This window comes from Acinonyx jubatus, chromosome C1 (assembly GCF_027475565.1).
Source record: "Acinonyx jubatus isolate Ajub_Pintada_27869175 chromosome C1, VMU_Ajub_asm_v1.0, whole genome shotgun sequence".
Taxonomy (NCBI): Eukaryota; Metazoa; Chordata; class Mammalia; order Carnivora; family Felidae; genus Acinonyx; species Acinonyx jubatus.
Window position 1 is genome coordinate 33,695,469 of NC_069381.1, and position 19,853 is coordinate 33,715,321.

Sequence of the window (19,853 nt, forward strand, 5' to 3'; positions counted from 1 at the left end):
GGGAGGCACTAGTAGGATATGGACTTCGTATGGGAGTTTGGGTCTGTCCTTGCTCACAACCGAGGTTCTGGTCCAATATTGGAGTTCCAGTCCGTTTAGACTTAGGGTTGGGTTGTGGCCTCGCTGGGCCTACGCGGCTCCACAGCTCTACGAGCGAGAGTGCACGAGGGGAGGGGCGGCGCCGGGGACGCGCACGGCAGGGGCAGGGGCGCGGGCGCGGGCGCGAGCGGGGGCGCGCGGCTGGAGCTGGCGCGGGAGCGGCGGGAGCGGTGGCGGCGGCGTCGGCAGAGGCGGCGGCTCCGGCTCCGGCTCCGGCTCCTGCTCCACCTCGGGCTCCGGCTCCGGCTCGGGCGGCGGTGGCGGGAGTAAGACCCGGCGTTGGCGGCGGCGGCAGAAGAGCAGCGGGATCAGCGGCCCCAGCGGCTTGTGTGTTTTGGGGGGGGGACATGCGGACCGACGGCCCCTGGATTCGCGGTGAGTGACCCCCGGGCCCCCCTACAGCCCCCTTCGCATCCGTTCCTTCCCCACTCCCCCCGCCCTCTCCCCGTTCCTCGCGTCTTCCGAGCGGGGCTGGAGGCGCCGCTTAGGCCGGGCCGCGCCCCCACCTGCCGCGCCCGCAGCCTCGGCTGGGCGCCCCCCCCCCCCCCCCCGCCCCGAGCCTGGCGGCTCCTCCCCGCGCTTACCCCGCGGCAGACGCGCCCCCCCACCCCCCCGCCGCCGGCTGGCTAGGTCCTCGCCGCCCCTCGCCGCCCCTCGCCGCCCCCCTCCTCCCCGCCCTCCGCGCCGCACCTGAGCCGCAGCCCGCGCGCCCCCAGTGCAAAGTTTCCCTTTGCATTTGTGCTCCCCGTTCTCGGTCCCGCTTCATCTCCCCCCGCCGGCGTGGCCGCGCTCCGGGGGCGGCCCTCCACCTCTCACCGCCACCCACCGCTACCCCAGCCCCGGGCGGGTCCAGGCCGCGCCCCCGCCCCCGCCGCACAGGCGCCCCCTCCCAGCCGGCAGGGGATCCGCAGCCGACGCGCCCCCGTCTCGCTCGCCGCCCTGGCGCACGTGCGGGCCCGGGGTTTGCCGGGCGCGAGTTTGGAGCACCCCCCCCCCCCCCCCCGCCAGCCTCGGTCGCCGGCGTGGGCAGGGGAGAGGCCTGGCGGACTGTGCCCACCCCCACCCTGGTGCAACGACCTGAAGGCCCCGGAGCGACCTGTCCCGTGAGGACGTGTCCACTCGGACCGGCTCCGGAAAGTTCACTCAGTCGCCGCCCGCGTCCCGTCCCGTCCCGTCTCGTCTTGGTGTGCCCCGGTCCTCATCGCTGTGCCCACGTTTCAGTCTCAGCTGCTTTCTGTTTTCCTCCGTGCCTTGGTCTCAATGCCCTTCAGTGTCTCTGTATCTCTGTCTCCCTGTGTCACTGCCTCCCAGTCTCACCCCCCCGCAGCCCCTGGGTCTCTCCTGCTGTCTGTGGTTCGCTCCCCGGATCTCTCCGTTCTCCCGCCCTGGGTCTCGCCGTTCTCTCTCCCGGGTCTCTCTGTTCTTTCTACCCGGGTCTCTCTGTCCTCCCGTGCCGGATCTCTCTGTTCTCTCTCCTCGGGTCTCTCTGTTCTTTCTTCCTGGGTCTCTGTTTTTTCTTCCCAGGGCTCTCTGTGCTCCCTCCCCCATCTCTGAGTCTCTCTCTCCAGGTCTCTCTCTCGTGTCTCCTATTAGTTTCTTGGTGTCTCTGTCTCCCACTTGACCATAATCTCTGTGCGCCCTCTGCTAGGCCCCCTCCTCATTTCTCTGGAATGCTGCCTCTCTGGTTTTTCCACCCTAGGGTGGGGGAGGGGCTAGCCTTTCTCCCCATTTCAACATCCACCCCCCCCCCCCCCCGCAGTGCAGGGCACCCCCCCAAGTTGGAGCAGGTTGGGGGTGGGAGCCCTGTACCTGAGCTGGGAGCCCTCCAGCAGGAGGGGATTCTCTGGATTCCCCTGGGGGCAGCCAGGCAGAGCCTGGGAAGCTGGACTGCTGAGTGTTGGTGATGAAGGCTCCACTTTGGCTCCTGAATAGACAAGGGCAGGGATCCAGAGTGACCTGGTGCGGAATCTGGCCAGAAAATCCTGGGAAGTGCACTGGGGTGGTAGGCCTAGAAAAAGATTCAGGAGGGTCTTTCTGGGGGATCCTCAATGGTGGGAGATCCCCCGGGAAGGGAAGAGCTCTGCTGAGAGATCCTTTGGGAGACATCAGAGATCTGATGGGATCCAGAAGAGGGTTCTGGGAGGAAATCTTAGAAAATTCTATGCTTGGCACCTTATTAACTCTTGCTTCAGGGAGCAAGAAAATCCCTGTTTTTCACTGATTATATGAATGAGCCTAAGGCTTCGAGAAGGAGAAGGTGTAACTCCCCAAGCACAGCCCCCAACATCCGCAGCCTCAGGCACAGGCCACACACACACACACACACACACACACACACACACCCTTCTACCATCATTCCTACACTCAACCCCCCCCCCCCACATCCACTTGCCTTCTTGCCCTCACACTTGCACACCTGGGCCTGCACAGCAGCCGGAGCTCAGAAATCTACTGTGCTCGCATGGCCATGCACCACTCTGTTTGCTTGTGCCCTCACAGCACCTCTTTGCACATCCCTAGGAATCGTGTGTATGTGCACGCCCACAGAATTTTGAACTCTCCTGCACACACTTTCTTGCACTTTTTGGCTGGCTCAGTTTCCCCCTTATTATTTGAAATGTGTCTGTAGTTTTGTTTTCTTTTCCAGTTGTTCTTCCTCTTCCCTTTTTTCTTTCCTTTAATGAGGGCATTGTTTTAATATTATTCCTTCCTTCTTGCTCTTTGCCCTGCAGCTCCTGACCTTTCCTCTGTTCAGCCTTGTTCACACTGTGAGCATGGGGGTGGTGTTGGGGGTGTTGATTTGGGGGCTGATGGAGCAGTTGGAGAGGGATGGCTGCAGTAAGAGTAGATGACTGAAGAGCTTTTCTTGGGAATTGTATTGATATGCAGCAAAATGCTGGCCCTGGCAATTTGTGGTCTGTAAGCTCTTCCGTCAGCCCTAACTGGGAGTTCAGTGTTGAGGACCCTCAAGTGGGCCCCACAGCTCTTTGATAGAGGCTGAGACATGTCACAGTTTCTCCACTTTCTAGCTTGTTCCTTCCCAGGTCTCAGTTTTCCCCCCCTGTGAAATGGGGCAGCTCGTCCAACCTTGATTGGTCCCAAGGCTGTTGTGAGAATCCAAGGGAGATGTGTGGCAGTGCATAATCAGCAGTGGCAGTCCCTTCTTGTATGACTGACACTGCTGTGTGCTTGGGCCAAGCTTGCAGCCAGGGCCCTGCCCTTGAGAAGCTCATGGTCCTGGGGGAACAGATTGCATCATGGGAATGCAGAGCAATTCACTAGACTCTTATTGATTGCCGACTGTGTGCCAGACACTGGGCTAGGCACTTTCAGCCAAGCTGCCCTGCTTCCTATGGGACTAGGAGCTTTTGGAAGAGGCAGCCCACCCCTTAGGAACTGCTGTGGTTGAGCCCAGCATCAGCTCATCTAAAGCAGCTACAATTCTGAGCCGAAGTTACAAGGTTGGATGAGCTGCTTCCATATGAGGCAAGAGAGACTTCAAGGGTCAAAGTGAGGTGAGTCCCAGAAGAGCCCAAGAAGGGGCTATCTGAAGTGAGTTTTGAGGAATGAACAGGAGTTTTCCAGCTGAAGAAAGAGCACTCCGGGCAGAAAAGAATAGTGTGGGTAAAGACTCAGAGGTCTTGACGTATTCCAAGATACAGCAGATCAGAGGGCCTTTAATGCCCTGTTTTAAATAGCTGTGACTTTACTTTGAGAACACAGAAGGGAGAAGGGAGCCGCCAAAGATTTAAAGCTTGGGTAGGGGGTGTGGAATGTGCTATGATCAGATGTTTCCCGAAGAGGATTCTGTGGCTATGGGAAGCGGATGGACCCACACATCCCACGATGCCCATTGAGGAGGAAATCAGGTGAGAGGTGATGGTGTCTTAGATAGGGGAGTAGCATGGAGCGATTCAGAAGGCACCTTTATCAGGACAGGATGATTTATTGGATGTGGGGGTGGGGAAGAGGAAGAGGAAGGGGTCTGGGTTCCTGGGAGTGACTGGGTGAGGCCTTTACTGAAGGCCCTGCAGGTTCACTGAGCTGGGAACTTGGGGAGGAGAGGGAGATTGGGGGGGCAGATAACAAGCTCATGGTTGGGTGCCTTGTCTTTGAGATGCTTGGGGCATTTGAGGTCCAGTGGGGGAAGGGGAGACATCCAGGAGGGGGCTTGGTGTGAGGATCTGGAGTTTGGGAGAGAAACCTGGGCCAGAGGAAGGACAGAGAGTTCTCTGAGAGCGTGCTGAGCTGTGCTCATCAGGAGCCCACAATCTCAGTGGGTTGTGTGGGTTCTGGTTCCTAACTGTTGGGGTGCCACTCTGTTACTAGCAGTGTGACCTTGAGCGAGTTGCTTAACACCTCTGAGTCCATTTTCTCCTCTGTCAAGTGGGCCTAAGACAATTCCATGCCGTGTGTTGTTATGAGGATTAAGGTCGAATATGCAAGAAGTGCTTAGAACAGGGCCTGGCATCTAGTAAGCAATGGTGTCTCAACGGTATCAGCAGTCGTTAATAGTGGGTGCAAACCCACCCCCATCAGAATTGGGGGTGGGGGTGGCCTTTAAAACAATACCTTGTACGGGGAGCCTGGGTGGCTCAGTCGGTTAAGCGGTTAGGTGTCTGTCTCTTGGTTTTGGCTCAGCTCATGATCTTACAGTTCATGAGTTCAAGCCCCTCTATCAGTGAGGAGCCTGCTTGGGATTCTCTCTTTCCTTCTCTCTGCCTCTCCCCCACTCACGCTCATGCTCTCTTTTTCAAAATAAATAAACTTTAAAAAAATAAATAGGGGCGCCTGGGTGGCTCAGTTGGTTAAGCATCTGACTTCGGTCATGATCAGGTCATGATCTCACAGTTCTTGGGTTCGAGCCCTGCATCGGGCTCTCTGCTGTCATCATGGAGCCTGCTGTGGATCCTCTGTCTCCCTCTCTCTCTGTGCCTTCCTCACCCCGCCTGCACCCTCTTTTTCTCCTTATCTCAAAAATAAATAAACCTTGAAAATAAAATAAAATAATAAATTTAAAAATAAGTAAAACAATACCTTGTTAAGATTAGGGCACCTGCTCGCCTAAAGTAACTGCAATTTTGAGCTGAGGTTCGCAGGTTGGGGGAGCTCAGCAAGGAGAGTGCCTGGCCCCTAGCCTTCTGCCCTTGTCATCATCTCTGGGATTGTGTGTATTGCTCAGGTGTATTTGACCTTCTGGTGGGCTGGTATGAGAACACTAGAGGCCTCAGCACTCTCAGTTCCCCATTTCCACCACCCCACCTGGGCCCTGGGTGTCTAATGAGGTTCTGTGTCTGAGGTCCAGATGCACCAGTCTCTTTGTGTCCCCAACCTCCAGATCTGAGAACAGCGGTTTTTGCTCCTCAGCATTGTTTTAAAGTTTGGTTGTTTGTTTGTTTGTTTGTTTTTAACGTTTATTTATTTTTGGGACAGAGAGAGACAGAGCATGAACGGGGGAGGGGCAGAGAGAGAGGGAGACACAGAATCAGAAGCAGGCTCCAGGCTCTGAGCTGTCAGCACAGAGCTTGACGCGGGGCTTGAACTCATGGACCGCGAGATCATGACCTGAGCTGAAGTCGGACACTTAACCAACAGAACCACCCAGGCGCCCCTAAAGTTTTTTTTTTTAAGTTAATTTATTTATTTTGAGAGAGAGAAAGCGCGTGCACAAGTGGGGGAGGGCTAGAGAGAGGGAGAGAGAGAATCCCAAGCAGGCTGCACACCATCAGCGCAGAGCCCGACGACGGCTCTGTCCCACGACGGTGAGATCATGACCTGAGCCGAGATCCTTGGCGTTGGTCTAGCTGCTGCTTCCGGGGACTGTTCCTGGTAGTCCTAGGGCCTGCCGGGGAGCTGCTCTGGAGGGCCCCCAGTGCCTGTGCTCCTCTGATTTCAGCTTGCTCCTGGTCCTGCTGCCAGGCTGGGTTCCAGGTGTGGCAGGTGACCAAGAGGCCTCCTGGGGGCCAGCCCTGCATTGGTGCCAAGGCCTCTTACCTGATCCTGGTCGTTGCTGCCAGCCTCACCACTTCTGAGGCCTTTCCAGCGATTGCAGACTTGGGCTCAGTACCAGTCAGGTCCTCACTGAGTAGCTTTCTAGTTGGCTTTCCGGGTGTGTCTGGTGGTTGTGATCTAGGTGTGTCCCTGGGTGAGTCTGGAGTGGTTCTGGGAGCTGCTGCTGGTCAATTCTGATTGCCTGTCTAGGTTGTTTTGAGTCCGGTTTGATCTTGGACTGGTGTGGTACCAGGTGCTATCCTGGCTGTTCCAGAATCCTGCCCTGGTGCTGTTCCGTGTACTTGAAGGTCTTTCCACGTGCAGAGTTTTGTCTGTGCCTGTTTTCTTTGTTCTCTGACCCACCTCCAGGCCACTTTGGACACACATCTCTTCTCAGGTGTGACTCCTGCTCAGTGTAGGTCCATCCTGGCATGGCCTCGGGCATGGCACTAGAGCCAGCTGGCTTAGGGACCCTCCCCATTCTCTGCCTCAGACTCTGTCCCTCTGTCCCACGGTCCCTGAGCAACGGTGGAGCCAGTAGCCTCACATTTGGTACCACAAGGCAGGCGTCCCCAGACAAACCGGCCTTGGAGTTTGGGACATGGAAGCTGGTTTTTCTGCCCAGACTCGCCCAGCAGCCTGTGTGTTGGGAGCAGCGGCCACAGGGAACATTGTGGAAACTCAGTGGACTAGGGCAGGGAGGCTGGCGGCCCTCCTGAGGGCCGGAGCTGCTGGTACTGGCACGGGCAGGGGGCAATGGAGGCCAGAGAGAGTGTGCTGCAGGGTCAGCCTGAGACAGTACTGGGTTGGCGAGGCCTGTCTTGGTCAGATATGATGGGCCTTCCAAGGACATCCCCCATGTTGCCAAAGGTGGTCAATCTCAAGTGAGGACAATTCCCAGGTGCGGGAGGCTGGCTCAGAGTTGGTGAGGGCACTCCCTGACCCCCATCCCTGAGTGCCCATTTTGGGAGGAGTCTCGGGAGAATTGCTGTGTATCGTGGTTATCACTGTGCATGTGGAGGTGTGAGGCCGAAGAGAAACCCACTGTGACGTGCGTCCTGTGTCGAGTGGGCCCCAGTGGTGCCAGGTCGCTGAGCTGTGGTGAGGTGGTGTGTGTTCAGCCCTCACCCCACTCAGGAGGGTGCCTACCCTGGTGGGGGCTCAGTCATCGTTCTAGAGGGAAGAGATGGGCCGCATGGCTGTGTATGTGCCAGCAGAGGAGGCATCCAGGGGGCACACCTTCATTTAAAACATTACAGAGAAGCAGAAAAGCAAAAATAAATATTGCTTCGGAAGTTTCTTTGAAGGCCGTACGTATGCTGGTGTGGTTCTCCGAAGCTGGGGTGTTTTCTGTGAACTCATTCATGCATCCATGCACTCGTTCATCGTGTCCTAATGAAGCATCTACTGTGTGCCTGCTCTCTGCTGAGCGCTGGGGATATGGAATTGGGGCCAGGCACACACCAGGCTCGTGGTCATGACTCCGTGACCCTGCAACAATTGTATAAAAAAATAATTCCTCACATTGGTGGTCACTGCTCCTAGGCAAGGTCCAGGCGTGTAGTCTGGGACATCATGGAAGGCCTTCCTGAGAAAGTGCCATTGGCTCTGATGTCTAAGGGGTACTTGGCACAAGAGTGTGGGCAACATGTTGCAGGCACTGGCAGGCTAGAGAGCGCACATTTGAGGATCAGAGGGGGAAGTTCTTGTGGTTGGCTGGCAGGTGCGGAGGTGGGCGGGGCCTGGGCTCCGCTGGAGGGGTAGCTGGAGGGGTGCCCGGAGGGTTCAGACACAAGTGTTACTACTGAGGTGGGGGGTCTCAGTTTGTGTTGTTTGCTGTATGCTGGGTTCCCGGAAGAAAGCCCAGCACACTAGTAGATGCTCGGGAGTACTGAAAAGAGTAACTGAGTGAAGAGATGGGCATTTTTACTAAATGGGGATTGTCCTGCACAAAGTTTCGACGCCTGCTTTGTTGTTGTTGTTGTTGTTGTTCCATAAACAGCAAATTCTGCATGGTTTTTTTTTGTGTCAGTGTATACTATGCTGTGATGAAATTCTTGGTGTTTTCTCATCCTTTCCTCTCTCTCTAGGAAGGAGCGGAGACCCTGGTGCCCTGCCCTCGGTGCTGGTTGTCCAAGAGTGACTGGTGTGAGCAAGCAGAGACCTGGTGGGTGTGCCCCAAGAGGTGGCGGGGGCCAGGGCACAGAGGGGTCCTGTGGGCCAGGCCGAGCAGCTCAGATTGTGATGGAGACTGGTGGCGAGCCATGGAAGCGTTGCCACTCGGGACGTGACATGGTCCAGTGTGCATATGGCTGAGCGACGGTGAAGGGAGGTGGTGATGGACGTGGAGAGAAGGGATGTGAGTGCTGTTTCGGGACGTGGAGGAGACAGGACATGGTGCAGGACTGAATGTGGGGCATGCGAAAGGAGGGGAGGTGTCCAGGATGGTGCCTGGGTTTCTGGCCAGAATGGTTGATGGAGGTGGGTGGGGAGTGATATACATACAGCTCGTCAGCTGCTGTAGGTGTGAAATAGGCTTCTGGGTGACATTCTGGGACTTCCACTAGGAACTGTCTGCTTTTTCAGTCACCATGTTTCTGTAGGGAAGTCTGTTCCCATCAACTGTAGGTTGTGGTAGAAGGAACAAGGTACCTCCAGGATCTGGGGCACCTCCTTATCTTTTTCAGGTCCACTTCTCCTCTCGTCTTTCTGCCACCGCATAGAGCAGGTGGGTTGGGTTGGGAGACAGAGCACGGGGAGCCGTGGATGTTGGCTAAGACTCTAGACTTTTTCCTGAGGGTCATATGGAGACACAGAAGGTTCTTTTTTTTTTTTTTTTAAATGTTTATTTATTTTGGAGAGAGAGACAGAGACAGAGCATGAGCGGGGGAGGAGGGGCAGAGAGCGGGAGACAGAATCCAAAGCAGGCTTCAGGCTCTGAGCTGTCAGCACAGGGCCCGATGTGGGGCTCGAACTCACAAACCATAAGATCGTGACCTGAGCTGAAGTCAGATGCTTAACTAACTGAGCCACCCAGGCGCCCCGACACTGAAGGTTCCTAAGCAGAGAAGCAACATCTCTCCATTTGCCCGTCCGTTCAGTCCTGAAACATTATCTGTGTGTCTGCTATGTAATCAAGCAGCAAAATGTGCTTGAGGGCCACGATCACCTTGCATTTTTATAAGCTTGCCTGGGGCATTGGTTTGTGTGCAGGGTGAACTGGGAGAAATCTGAGGGCGGAAACCCCCTAAAGAGGTATGCACTCCTGAGGTCTTACTGACACGTGGAGGTCGGAGTGGAGGCAGTGCAGATTCAAACTTACTGACCAGTTGAGTGAATGGGGTGAAGAAAAGAGAGAATTTGAGGAGGAGTGGCTGGCTTGGGTGACCACGTCGCTGGTAGTGCTTGTCACCGAGATGGGGACCTGAAGAGGGGCAGTGCTGGGGAGGATGAGTTCTAGTTGGACCGTCTTCTGTAAGCTGTTGGAAGGCACAGCCCATGGCTGCCCCTTGGCTCAGGGCCCGGCAGGGCCCACTGAATAGTTCTGCACGGTCAGCTGATGAAGAGGGTTATGAGAGATGGGTCTGGGCTAGGTAGGGAAAGGAACTGAGCATGTGCTGGGTATCTGCTACGGGCCAGGCCCTGTGCATGGTGAGATGGGCACTGGGGCAATATACAGCGTGTGGCGGAGGCTGGGTCCCCGGGCAGACGGGGAGGTGGAGGTGGAGGTACCATGTGTCCCTTCACCTGTCCATCCTCAGAAGCTGGGTATGGCCTACCTGGGAGCCCATCCTCAGCAGAAAGAGTTGCCTGGAAGTGGAGCTCTCTGTCTTCTAGGGAGGCCGCTTGCTGATGGCATGTGTGAAGGGGTGCAGGAGATGTGCTGCAGGCCTGCCTGGCTTCTGGAGGCAGGGCTGACTTTGAGGGAGAGAAGATGCCCTGAGATCCTGAGGCCCTGGCACAGCTGGTAGAAGAGTTAAGCCAGGCTGAGGCCTCTTTAGGTACAGGGCCCAAGGTGCTGATAGGAGACCTGGTTCCGGGGCAGGCCCTGGCCTATATCAGCAAAGGATCTTGCTGTCTACATCAGGGTTTTTCAGTCTCAATACTATTGATGTTTTGGACCAGACAATCCCTTGTTGCGGGGGCCTGGCCTATTACTGTAAGATATCTAGCATCATTCCTTGTATCTTCCCACTGAATGCCAGTGGCACCTGCCCCCCCACACCTGCAGTCTTGACAGTAAAAAATGTCCCCAGACATTGCCTGATATCCCATGGAGGTGAGGGGAGGGGAATGCAGAATCACCCTGGATTGAGAACCACTGGTCTACACCACCTCTTGCTGTCTTCACCAAACTGGGGAGGGTCGCTTGAGCTGAGTTCTTAGGGGTGAGTAGGTGGCTGGGGGCAGGAGAAGGGCATTCCTCCCAGGAGAGAGAACAGCAAATGCAGAGGTCTACAGGTTCTGGAGAGTGTTAACCCCAGGGAGGTTCCACTGCCGCAGGAAGGAAATTGGAGGACTGGTAGGTTAGGGGCGATAGCTGGAGGCAGGTGCCTTTGCTGGTCCCCTTGGTCTTCTGCCCCGAGCTAAGCCTCTGCTGGACGTTGTGCCACCCGGAGAGACTCTGGGACGCTCTTCCTGAGTTCCTCCCTCCATTCCCCAGGGGCCCAAGAAGCTGAGCGCTGTTGAGAGGGCAGGGGGCCTGGCTGTAAGAGAGTGGGCGGGCTGTGCCAGGCAGTGCTCACAGACTCTGGCCAACTGGCTGGCAGAGCGAAGCTGCCTGCTGCTGGCTGCCTCACTCCCTGGGGCCGGGGTCGAGGCTGAGACTGATTTATTCCCGTCATAATCCCGCGGTCGGTTTGGTGAGAGTTGGAAACACGTTGGTTTTCCTTCCCAAGTGTAACAAGGCCTGTTTCCGCCTCCGCGGCCGCTGCTGCAGTGCCACGCGGTGAACTGTCCAGGACATGACAAAAGGGCTGGGTTAGCCGCCTGCAGCTTTGAACATGAACGGCTCCTGGCTCTCCCTGCCCTCAGGCTCCTCTCGCCCAAGCACTGGTCTCTCCTCTTGGCTGACCCCTCTGGGGGCCCTGAATATCCTTTCTCCTGTTGATGTCATTTTGGGGCCCCAGCCTCCTGGGAGCCGGGGTCCTGGTCTGGGGGTGGGGGAGCTGTAGGAACAGGTGGTATTTGGAGACTAATTAATATTTTTGAATAATAACACGTGCCCAAGGGAAACAAATCAATCTGTGTTTGCATATTCATGAAGAGGACTCCGAATGAATGATCCCAGCTGTTCTCTAGCCAGGGAGCCCCTCCCGCCCCCCCATCTCTGGCGTCATGGTCTCTCAGGAGTTGGGGGCACCCATTGAGGTTGCAGGGGTGCTTAGGTCAGGCTGCGGAGAGGTGACATGGCCTCTGTGTTGTATGCGTTTCCATGACGTTCTTATTTGAATCTTGTGGCTTGGTGTGGTGCCTGCTCCTTCCTTTTTCCTCCAAGCAGTGATTCCCAGGCTCTTCGATTTCACAAACTACTACACTTTCCAAAAGTACTTGGGGGCCAGACATGGGAATGGCAATTTTTTATTTTGCAAAGTAAGGATATTATGGGAAAATACCACTATCTGCTAACACCCATATTGCATACAAGAAAGGACCTTTTAACACCAAAACAAAATATGAGAAATAACGGACAGTTCTTCCCAAGAAAGGGCATTTGGCAGCTTTACACTGCTGTAGCAAGGAAAAAGGATATATTAAAACCATTCTGAATGTAGAAAAATCATATCCAATTATATTCTGTAATGTCATACAGTATGGAGTTGTTTTCCTGCCCAAGTACATCAGTGTGGGAGAACCAGTGGCCCACAGTGCACTTCAGAGACAAGCCTTAGTTAATGTCAAGGGCTCAGGCCTTGTTCTCATCCCAGACTCACCCAGCCATGCTGGGGGAAGTGGACGCCCAGCTCTTCACACTTGCACTGAATTCTCGGCAACCCCAGCGACGTTAGCATCAGTCCTGCCTCACTGCTCCTTTCCCACTTTCTGCCCATAGATGACCCTGAGCATTCTGGGGGTGGGGGGGCAGGGCCAAGGACTAGACCGAGGTCAGGCCCAGGGACCCAGGACTCAGATGAGGGAGCAGGCTCTGTTTCCAGTGTTTGGGGTAGGTAGCAGTTTGCTCTTGCCAGCAGCTGGTGATGGAGAGGCCTTGCCTTGGACAGCTGTGTGGTTGCCAGAGTGGTTCCCTAAGAATGTGTCCATGTTTGTGTGTCCCGTGTCCCCTGCCTCTGGGTATAGCCACGTCCCTGTGTCCATGGACCTCTAGGAGAAGCTCTTTGGGGAGGGGATGTCTTTGTTTTCAATTTCTCTAACCTTTGTCCTGCTTTCAGTATCTGAACAGTGAGCTGAGTATCCCAGACTCAGATACGTGGGAGGTCCTTGGAATCCCCAAATAAGTGTCACCCTGGGGGTGGGGTTACCAGAGGCTCAAATTCTCTGACACCCATGGCCGGAATCTCATCCTAGACTGTACCACATGACACTGTTCTGGCGTTGTGCCCCTGTGATGGCTGTACTGGGAACTCACACCCCTTTAATACCAGTCCTGGGGACTGATACCCTATGATGTCTATGCCGGGTAGGGGAGTGGTACACCTGTACAATAATGTATTGGGAAGTGATATCCTTATAAAGGCTGTTAGGGAGTTGCACCCCCAGGATGTCTGTACCCTGTGTCTACACTCATGTGATGTCTGGACCAGACAGCTACACCTCCATGACCTCTCCACCTAGGAGTTACAGTGCTGTGATTACTATACCAAGGCCGATACAGGGATGTACTTTTGTGATAATCACACCGGAAAACTACAGCCCATTCTGATTGTGCTGCATACCTGTACCTCCATGACATCTCTTCTTTGTAGCTTTATCCCCTTTAGTTTTTACCAGGGAGATCTGTTCCCCGTGCTGTGTGTTCCTGAGGGTTGTACCCCTGTGGTGTCTGCACTGGTGTGTGTGTGGTGGGGGGGGGGGTGCACACCCAGAATATTTGCACCTGGGAATGAAACCTCTGTAAATATGGTATTACAGGTATCTGTAAATATGATACCTGGACTAGGCCCCGTCTTTTTGGTGCAACGCATCACTGAGCTGCAAATCCATGGTATCTGTACCACAGGCTACAGGATGATTATGACAGGGGGCCATGCCCCTGTAGCAGTCTGTCCGGATAGCTGGCTGCCTAATGGCTGCCGAGAACTTGAATTCTATTGTAGGTTTCATGGCTGCATCTCAGCGCTGTGGTGATCAAGTTCAGACAGGGCCTTAGTGATATGGGACCTGCATCCCAGACTGGCCGTACGGGGCATCATGGTAGGGACTTCCTCTCTCCTAGCCTCAGCCACCTGAGCTCTGTGATCACTGAGTGGGAACCCCAGGTACGGTGTGAATGGGGCTGGGTGCCCATCACGCCTCCTTCAGCTCTCTTGCTTTTACTTCTCAGCTCCTATCTGAGACTTTTAGCAAGATCTTGGGACAAAGGACATCTCCCTCCCTTTGCCTTTTGCGGTCAGCCCCCACCCCACTTCACAGTCCTTCCTGTTTTGTCTTCGCACCTTTGCTCACCTACCGCCCTCTGATCTTAGGACCTCTGACTGTCCCAGTTGAGACTAGGGTTCAAGTTCCAGAAAGGAGCAGAGCCGTCTTTGAGCCCTGCCCCTTCACATTCACCAGGCTTGTCCTTCCTTGCAAATTCTGTTACCATTGTGGGTCAGCTAGTACCTGGATCTGATCAAGACTCTCACCAGAGTCCCTGCATTCATTGTCACTCACTTGCCCCTCTATGTCCTGTTGTGTTTTCAGAGCATTACTGGGGGGCTTCTCACGGCACCAGCCACCTGCTCAGAGTAAGGTGTGAGCAGTGCTAGTGGACGCTGTTGGGGATCCCCTGAAACCCCCTGGGTTGGGGGGGACATAGGAGAGAGCTCATCATTGGGCCTGTGGAGTGATAGCAGTGTATCTGTAGCGTATGGTGTGGCCATGCTGAAGGCTTCATACAGGTGTCTGGTAGAGTGGGAAGGGCACACCTGGCTGAGGAACCTTATGAGTAAAGGCCTGGAGGCATTGAGCCAATCCCAAACACCGTCTTCCCTGTGCACAGGTGCCTGTCTCAGCCTGGAAGGCAGTTCTCAGCAAGCAGCTCCCTGAAGTTTGATCTGTAATGGGCCACTGGAGCAAGGGTGATGTGGGTGGAATCTGAGGGTCCAGCCACCACCCCCCCCCATTCCTGGCCAATAGGGCCTTCCCTGTGATTTCCTTTTGGAGTGGGAAGGTGCCATGGGAATTGGGTAGGACGAGGGTGGTCAGGCAGGGCATCTACAACTTGTCAAGAGCGCGTCCTGGCGAGCCTGGACGGGTTGTGGCTTTGGCTTTGAGCCTCTAATACGTGGATCCTGTCTGCTGCTAACAAGTCTGTGCTTTGGGGCCCGTGCTCAGCATGCGGGGTCTGGCCTACTGCCTCCTCCCTCCCTGCTGGGGAGAGAAGAGACAATGGGGTGCCCCAGGGACTAGCCTGCATGGGTCTCCTACCTTCTCACTGCTCTCTGTCTTGGTCTGTCTGTCTCCACCTGTGTGTCTCTGTGTCTGTCCAATCCTGTTTCCCTCTTCCTGTCCCCTTATGGAGGCAAGTTGGAAACTCACAGTCTGGGACAGAACATCCCTATACATCCTCTGGCCTCAGTGGCCCCCTGCCCTCCTACTCAGGTTTAGAGAATGACCTGAAGGCCTCTTGTACTCTCTCCCTACAGTGTGACTTTTGGATTACCTTTGGGGTCACTGAGGAAGGGCAGGGGGAGTCAGTGAGGAGCCAGGGCTCTATGGGTCTGGGTGGTCATTGCATAGTCCAAGGTGAGGGTGGGGGTGTCTGTTGAACTAGACTCTGGATGGTCCGTGAGGGAGAGCAGGGTCTGGGTGGTGAGTAGGGATGAGGAGGTGGCGTAGGTGGGCAGTAGGGACATTGTTGGAAACCAGCTAACTGGCTCTGCCCTTCTCTCTATCACAGGTTGATTGTCCTGGGCTGTGGCTGGCCGTGGTGCTAGAGCCCTGGATGGCCCCAGAGCCAGCCCCAGGGAAGACGATGGTACCCCTTGTGCCTGCACTCGTGATGCTTGGTTTGGTGGCAGGTGCCCATGGTGACAGTAAGTCTGACCCCTCATGGTGCGGGATCTCCCAGGTTAAAAGGTGGCACTCCTCCTAGCAAGATTCTAGGGTGAGGGGCACAACCAGGTACTACAAGAGGCAAGATAGTTAGATATCTCCCTAGACCTCGTACTGTCCTAGAAAGACATCGCCCTCTCAGTTAGATAACCCCCCCTCCCAAGAAGTACTCCAGCCTCATGCTTCCTGGGAGCATCCTGTGAAATGCCTGCATGTCCCTTAAGGCACTGCGGGGTGGGGCATGTCTAAGTATGCCCCTGTTTTATGGGATGGGACTGAGCCATGTCCAAGATTCATGTGGTCATTGGGTGACATGCTCAGGCGTGTACTGTGCCTGCCACTGCAGATCTGTGCAAAAGACACAGTGTGAGCCATGTCAGAGTTGACTGGGAATAGGGGGGTGGCTCACAAGGAATCTATATGGATGTGTGAATGGGATGCCACATGTGTCCACAGGTCCAGGGAGAGATCAGAAGCCGGAGCCACCACAGCTCTTCCCCTGGGCTAGACCCTTGGGATTCATATGTAGGGACACTGAGTCCCTCCTTCCCCTTCCCCACCACCTTCAAGGCAAAAGGGCATCCCCCTTCCACCAGCCCCTCAGCGTTGGGAATCTGGGGAAGATTGCACCTGGCCAGCAGGATGCTGGGCTCCAGTGGACCTGTGTGTGTGTGTGTGTGTGTGTGTGTGTGTGTGTGTGTGTGTGTGGGCGCGCGCGCGCGCTGGCGGAAGTGGAATTGTCCCCTGCCCAAACCCAACTCTGAACTTTCCTTCCTTTCCTGCCGCCCTTCCCCCTGCCTGGCACTACAAGACTGGCCGCAGCCCGCCCCGTCACCATGGTTACCACTGCTTGGTTACTGGTGGGAGGCGGAGCACAGGGCAGATTTAGCCAATCTGCACACTGACAGGGAGGGGTGAGGTCGGAGCCAAGGTCCCTGGGGAAAGGGGCTGTTCCCAGCCTGTCCGGAGCCCAGAGGTGGCCAGGGGCCAACCCCGGGATCAGCCTGGGGGTCAGCAAGCCATAGGGCTTCCCTCACCCCCCTCTCCAAGTATCTGGGCACAGATCTCTATCCTTGCCCCTCCCAGGCCCTTTCTCCTAATGGCTCATTAATTATTCAGGACCAGATCCTGGAGAGGGGTGGGACTAGGGCGCCCCGCCCTTTGTCCTCAGACGCTGGGCCCTGGTGGGGCTGGTAGGGCCAGGGGAAGGGGAGGGCATTCCTCTTGGGGGCAGGGGCTGAGGGGGAGTGGGAGCTTTGAGGTGCAGGCCAAGGGAGGGCTGGGCAAGCAGAAGCAGGGCTGGGTTTGGGGGCAGGGGGTGATCTCCAGGCCTAGCTGAGGCTGCTGGAGAGCTTGAGCCTGCAGGGGCAGGTTGGGGTAGAAGTCACTGGGTGTGACTCTGATGTTGGCAGGGGAGGCAAAGGCTTGTCAACAGTCAGGTGTGGTCAGTAGCCCTTAGACACTGAAATACTGTCCTTGCTCTCCGACCTCACCTCGGACACTCTCATGGCCTTCAGACAGGAGTTTGAGGGCAGAGGGAGGACCGCCCAGCTGGACTTTCAGACAACACATCCTGGGAGAATAACTGCCTTCCCCTCCTGCTTCAGACCAAACATGCCCTGACGTGTACCCTCATTCCCCCCAAACCTGTTCCTCCTTCTGTGTTCTCTCCCCTGGCGAATGGCATTACCACCCACCCCGCCACCCAAGTCAGAGCCCAGGGCCTCCTCCCTGTCTCATTCCGCACATCTAATCCATCACCAACTTCTGTTGTTTCTCCCTTCTAAACATCTCTGGAATGCATCCACCTTCCTCTCCACTGCCTTCACCCAAGCCACGCTCAGCTCTTTTTTGGGCTTTTGCACGCAACTGCCTCCTGATGTCTTCCCTGCCTCCATTCCCTCATAATCCATTCTCCCTTCCGGAGTCTAAGAGTCAGGTTGCAAAATGAAAGCCTGACTGTGTCACCGCTCAGTTTAAAATCCCTCACTCTCCTCCCCTGTTGCCTTCAGGATCAAGCCTAGGGGTCTCGACGCTTCTCAAGGCTTTGCATTTTCTGGCCTCTGCCAACCTCATCCTTCACTCTGCCGCCCGCCCCAGGCTCCCGCCATGCTGACTTCTGTCACTCATATGTTCCCCGGGCCTCTGTTCCTTCTGATCCCTCTGCTTGGAACACTCTTCCTTGTCCTCCCACCTGACCAGTTCCCACACACTTGGAACCATCACTTCCTCCAGGAGTCTGGGTCATGTGCTACTTGGGGGACAGAGCGAAACAATTTTTAGAACAGAGTCCCAGAACCTCCATGCTGGTCCTTAAGAACCAGAACCCAAGGAGCAGGGTCTTGAAAGTAGGAACCAGCTGGAGATGCTGAAATAGGGTGAGTGGGGCTCTGCTCCCAGACAGAGAGCCATGGGAGGGGAGCCTGGGTTGGGGGCTGTGACTTGGCCCTGTGAAGCAGGGTCTGTCCTATAGACCTGCTTCATGCTACATACGCTTTTGGATCTGTAGCCCTCCCACCGTGACCAGGCTTAGGCTGGGCTTAGGAGACTTCTAGCCAGGGGTGACTGAGCAAACGTGGACAGAGCTACTGCAAAAGGTAGGGCAGGCGCCCCAGAGAATTGACGACCGGAGCAGTGAAGCGCGGAGCGGACAAATGTGTTTCTATAGGCCTCTTAACGAGACAAATGAATGGGAGCCCTGGCCTCTGAGGGGAGCGGAGGGAAGGGGGGGTGGAGAAGCAGCTGCCAAGAGTTAGCCCAGAGGCCCCAGCGTTAATGCCGACTCAGCTCCGATGGAGACCCAGGCACGCGGGGTGCGGGCAGCTCCCCCAGCCCAGGTCTTTGTGGTTTCTCAAGGGGAAGGCTTGTAGGGGACTAGAGGTGGTCCCAAGCAGGAAGAGGTTTCTCCTTCTCTAACGTGCAAGTCAGGTGCTAGGTGGCCACCCAGGCCTGCCTCTGGAACATGCAGTGGGGGGTTACTACGGTGTGTGCTGTTGGGGGGCAGCACTGGCACAGAGGTAGTGATCTAAGCACTTGGGAAGGGCGTTGGGAGGCTTCCTGGAAGAAGGGAACCCTGAACAGTGACTGGATATTTGCTAATGGTGGGTGTTGCACAATGGGATAAGATGGGGAAGGGGGGATAGGGATGGCCCTTGGGCTTCTCCATGGAGCTCATGAAAGAGATACAGTGAAAACCATCTCCCTTTTGTTCCCGGATAGCATAGGACAGAGGCAGGGATGCAGCACAGGTGATCAGGTTTGAGCAAGGACCTGGTTACAGCCTAGTGACTTGGAATCATAGGAGCCTGGAGTAGGATGCCCGATGCTGGAGGGGTAGATGGGGTCAGGGCAGGGGCTTGAGTAGCTGAGGGTGTGTCTGTCATGTCATACCCCTGCTCCGCCAGCCTTATGGGAGGCAGGGCCACCGGCTAGGTAGGACCTGGTGGCCTGCCTAGACTCTGCCCTCTGTGGCACTTCTGGCAGGTTGCTTTCTCTCTCTGGGCCTGTTTTCCTATTGCACAATAAGGGTAGTCATTCCTACCTGGAAAGGTTAACTGAGGTCACATGTTCGAGGCACCTGGCACCAAGTATGTGGTCCCTGCATCTGGGGCCATGACCTGGGGGCTCCCTGTGTGTCCCCTGGGAGCCCGGGGTTGTCTCTGAGCAGGCTCCCCTCTGGAGGGCACCAAGAACGGTCATAGGAGCCAGAGTTAATGAGTCCCCAGCTCATTAGGCGGTTCAGGGCCTGGGAAATCCACCTCTCCAGGAGCTCCCTCCCCTGCCTCGCTGTCCCTCACTCCCTCATGGCCGCGTGTCTGCTCTCTGCTTCCGTGTACACGTGTGTGGACGTGTGTGTATGTGCTCTGCAGGGAAGGCACAAAATAGCAGTGCATCTCTCCCTGTGGACGAGCCTCCAGGGTGGCCCGGCTTGGCTGGCTGAACACCCTCTGCCCCAGAAGTGTGCCCACCCTCTGTCCAAGCTAGCCCACTCGTTTCCTTTATTTGGCCACTCATTCCCATTGTACATGGGCTCAGTGGCCTGCTTGAATGGAGAGTGTCCAAGGGCTTACCTCTGGGACCTGCTGCCCAAATTGCTGTGTGGCCCACAACCTCCGTGCAGTGAAGAAGGGGGGAAGGTCCAGAGGAGCGCTGGAACCACATTCTGGTGGGGGCAGAAGGCCCCTCCTGGCATGTGGTCTCTGAAGTTCTTCAGACCCCCACTGAACACCAGGCAGCACCTGAGTCAGCACCTGGCAAGAGTGGTCTAGTGGCTTGATTTTGACAGCGTGTCTGGGGACGTAATCAGTCAGTGTAGCTGTTACCAGTGCTGGAATGGGAAACCCAGAGGGCTGCTGGATGCAGGGCAGGCTCCCACAGGCTTGGGCGTGGGGTGCACGAGAGGGCAGGGCACACGCAAAGGCAAGCAGGTACCCACTGGCCTGGCCTGTCAGGGCAGGTCTGGGTAGGGGGTAGCCAGCCCACCAGAGCCAAGCGGTGTCCCAGCACACTGTTTGGCCCATGATAGGTGCTCTCTTTTGAAAGAGTCAGGA

The 19,853-nt window shown here is 56.0% G+C and overlaps 1 protein-coding gene across 11 annotated transcripts in view; it reads left to right on the plus strand.

Moving 5' to 3' along the window:
• Window positions 1–229: 229 nt before the first annotated feature.
• The window catches only part of PTPRF (protein tyrosine phosphatase receptor type F), an 88,053-nt gene continuing 68,429 nt past the window's right edge, over window positions 230–19,853 (plus strand). For 8 of the 11 annotated variants that reach the window (XM_053212812.1, XM_027059424.2, XM_053212837.1 and 5 more), the window contains exons 1-3: window positions 231–474; window positions 8,181–8,257; window positions 15,149–15,284. In XM_053212812.1, the coding sequence (XP_053068787.1) occupies window positions 15,194–15,284 (91 nt within the window). In that variant the 5' untranslated portion in view covers window positions 231–474; window positions 8,181–8,257; window positions 15,149–15,193. Of the gene's footprint in view, window positions 475–8,180; window positions 8,258–15,148; window positions 15,285–19,853 lie in introns of all 11 variants that reach the window. The other 3 variants (XM_053212831.1, XM_027059436.2, XM_053212814.1) reach the window with 2 other exon arrangements.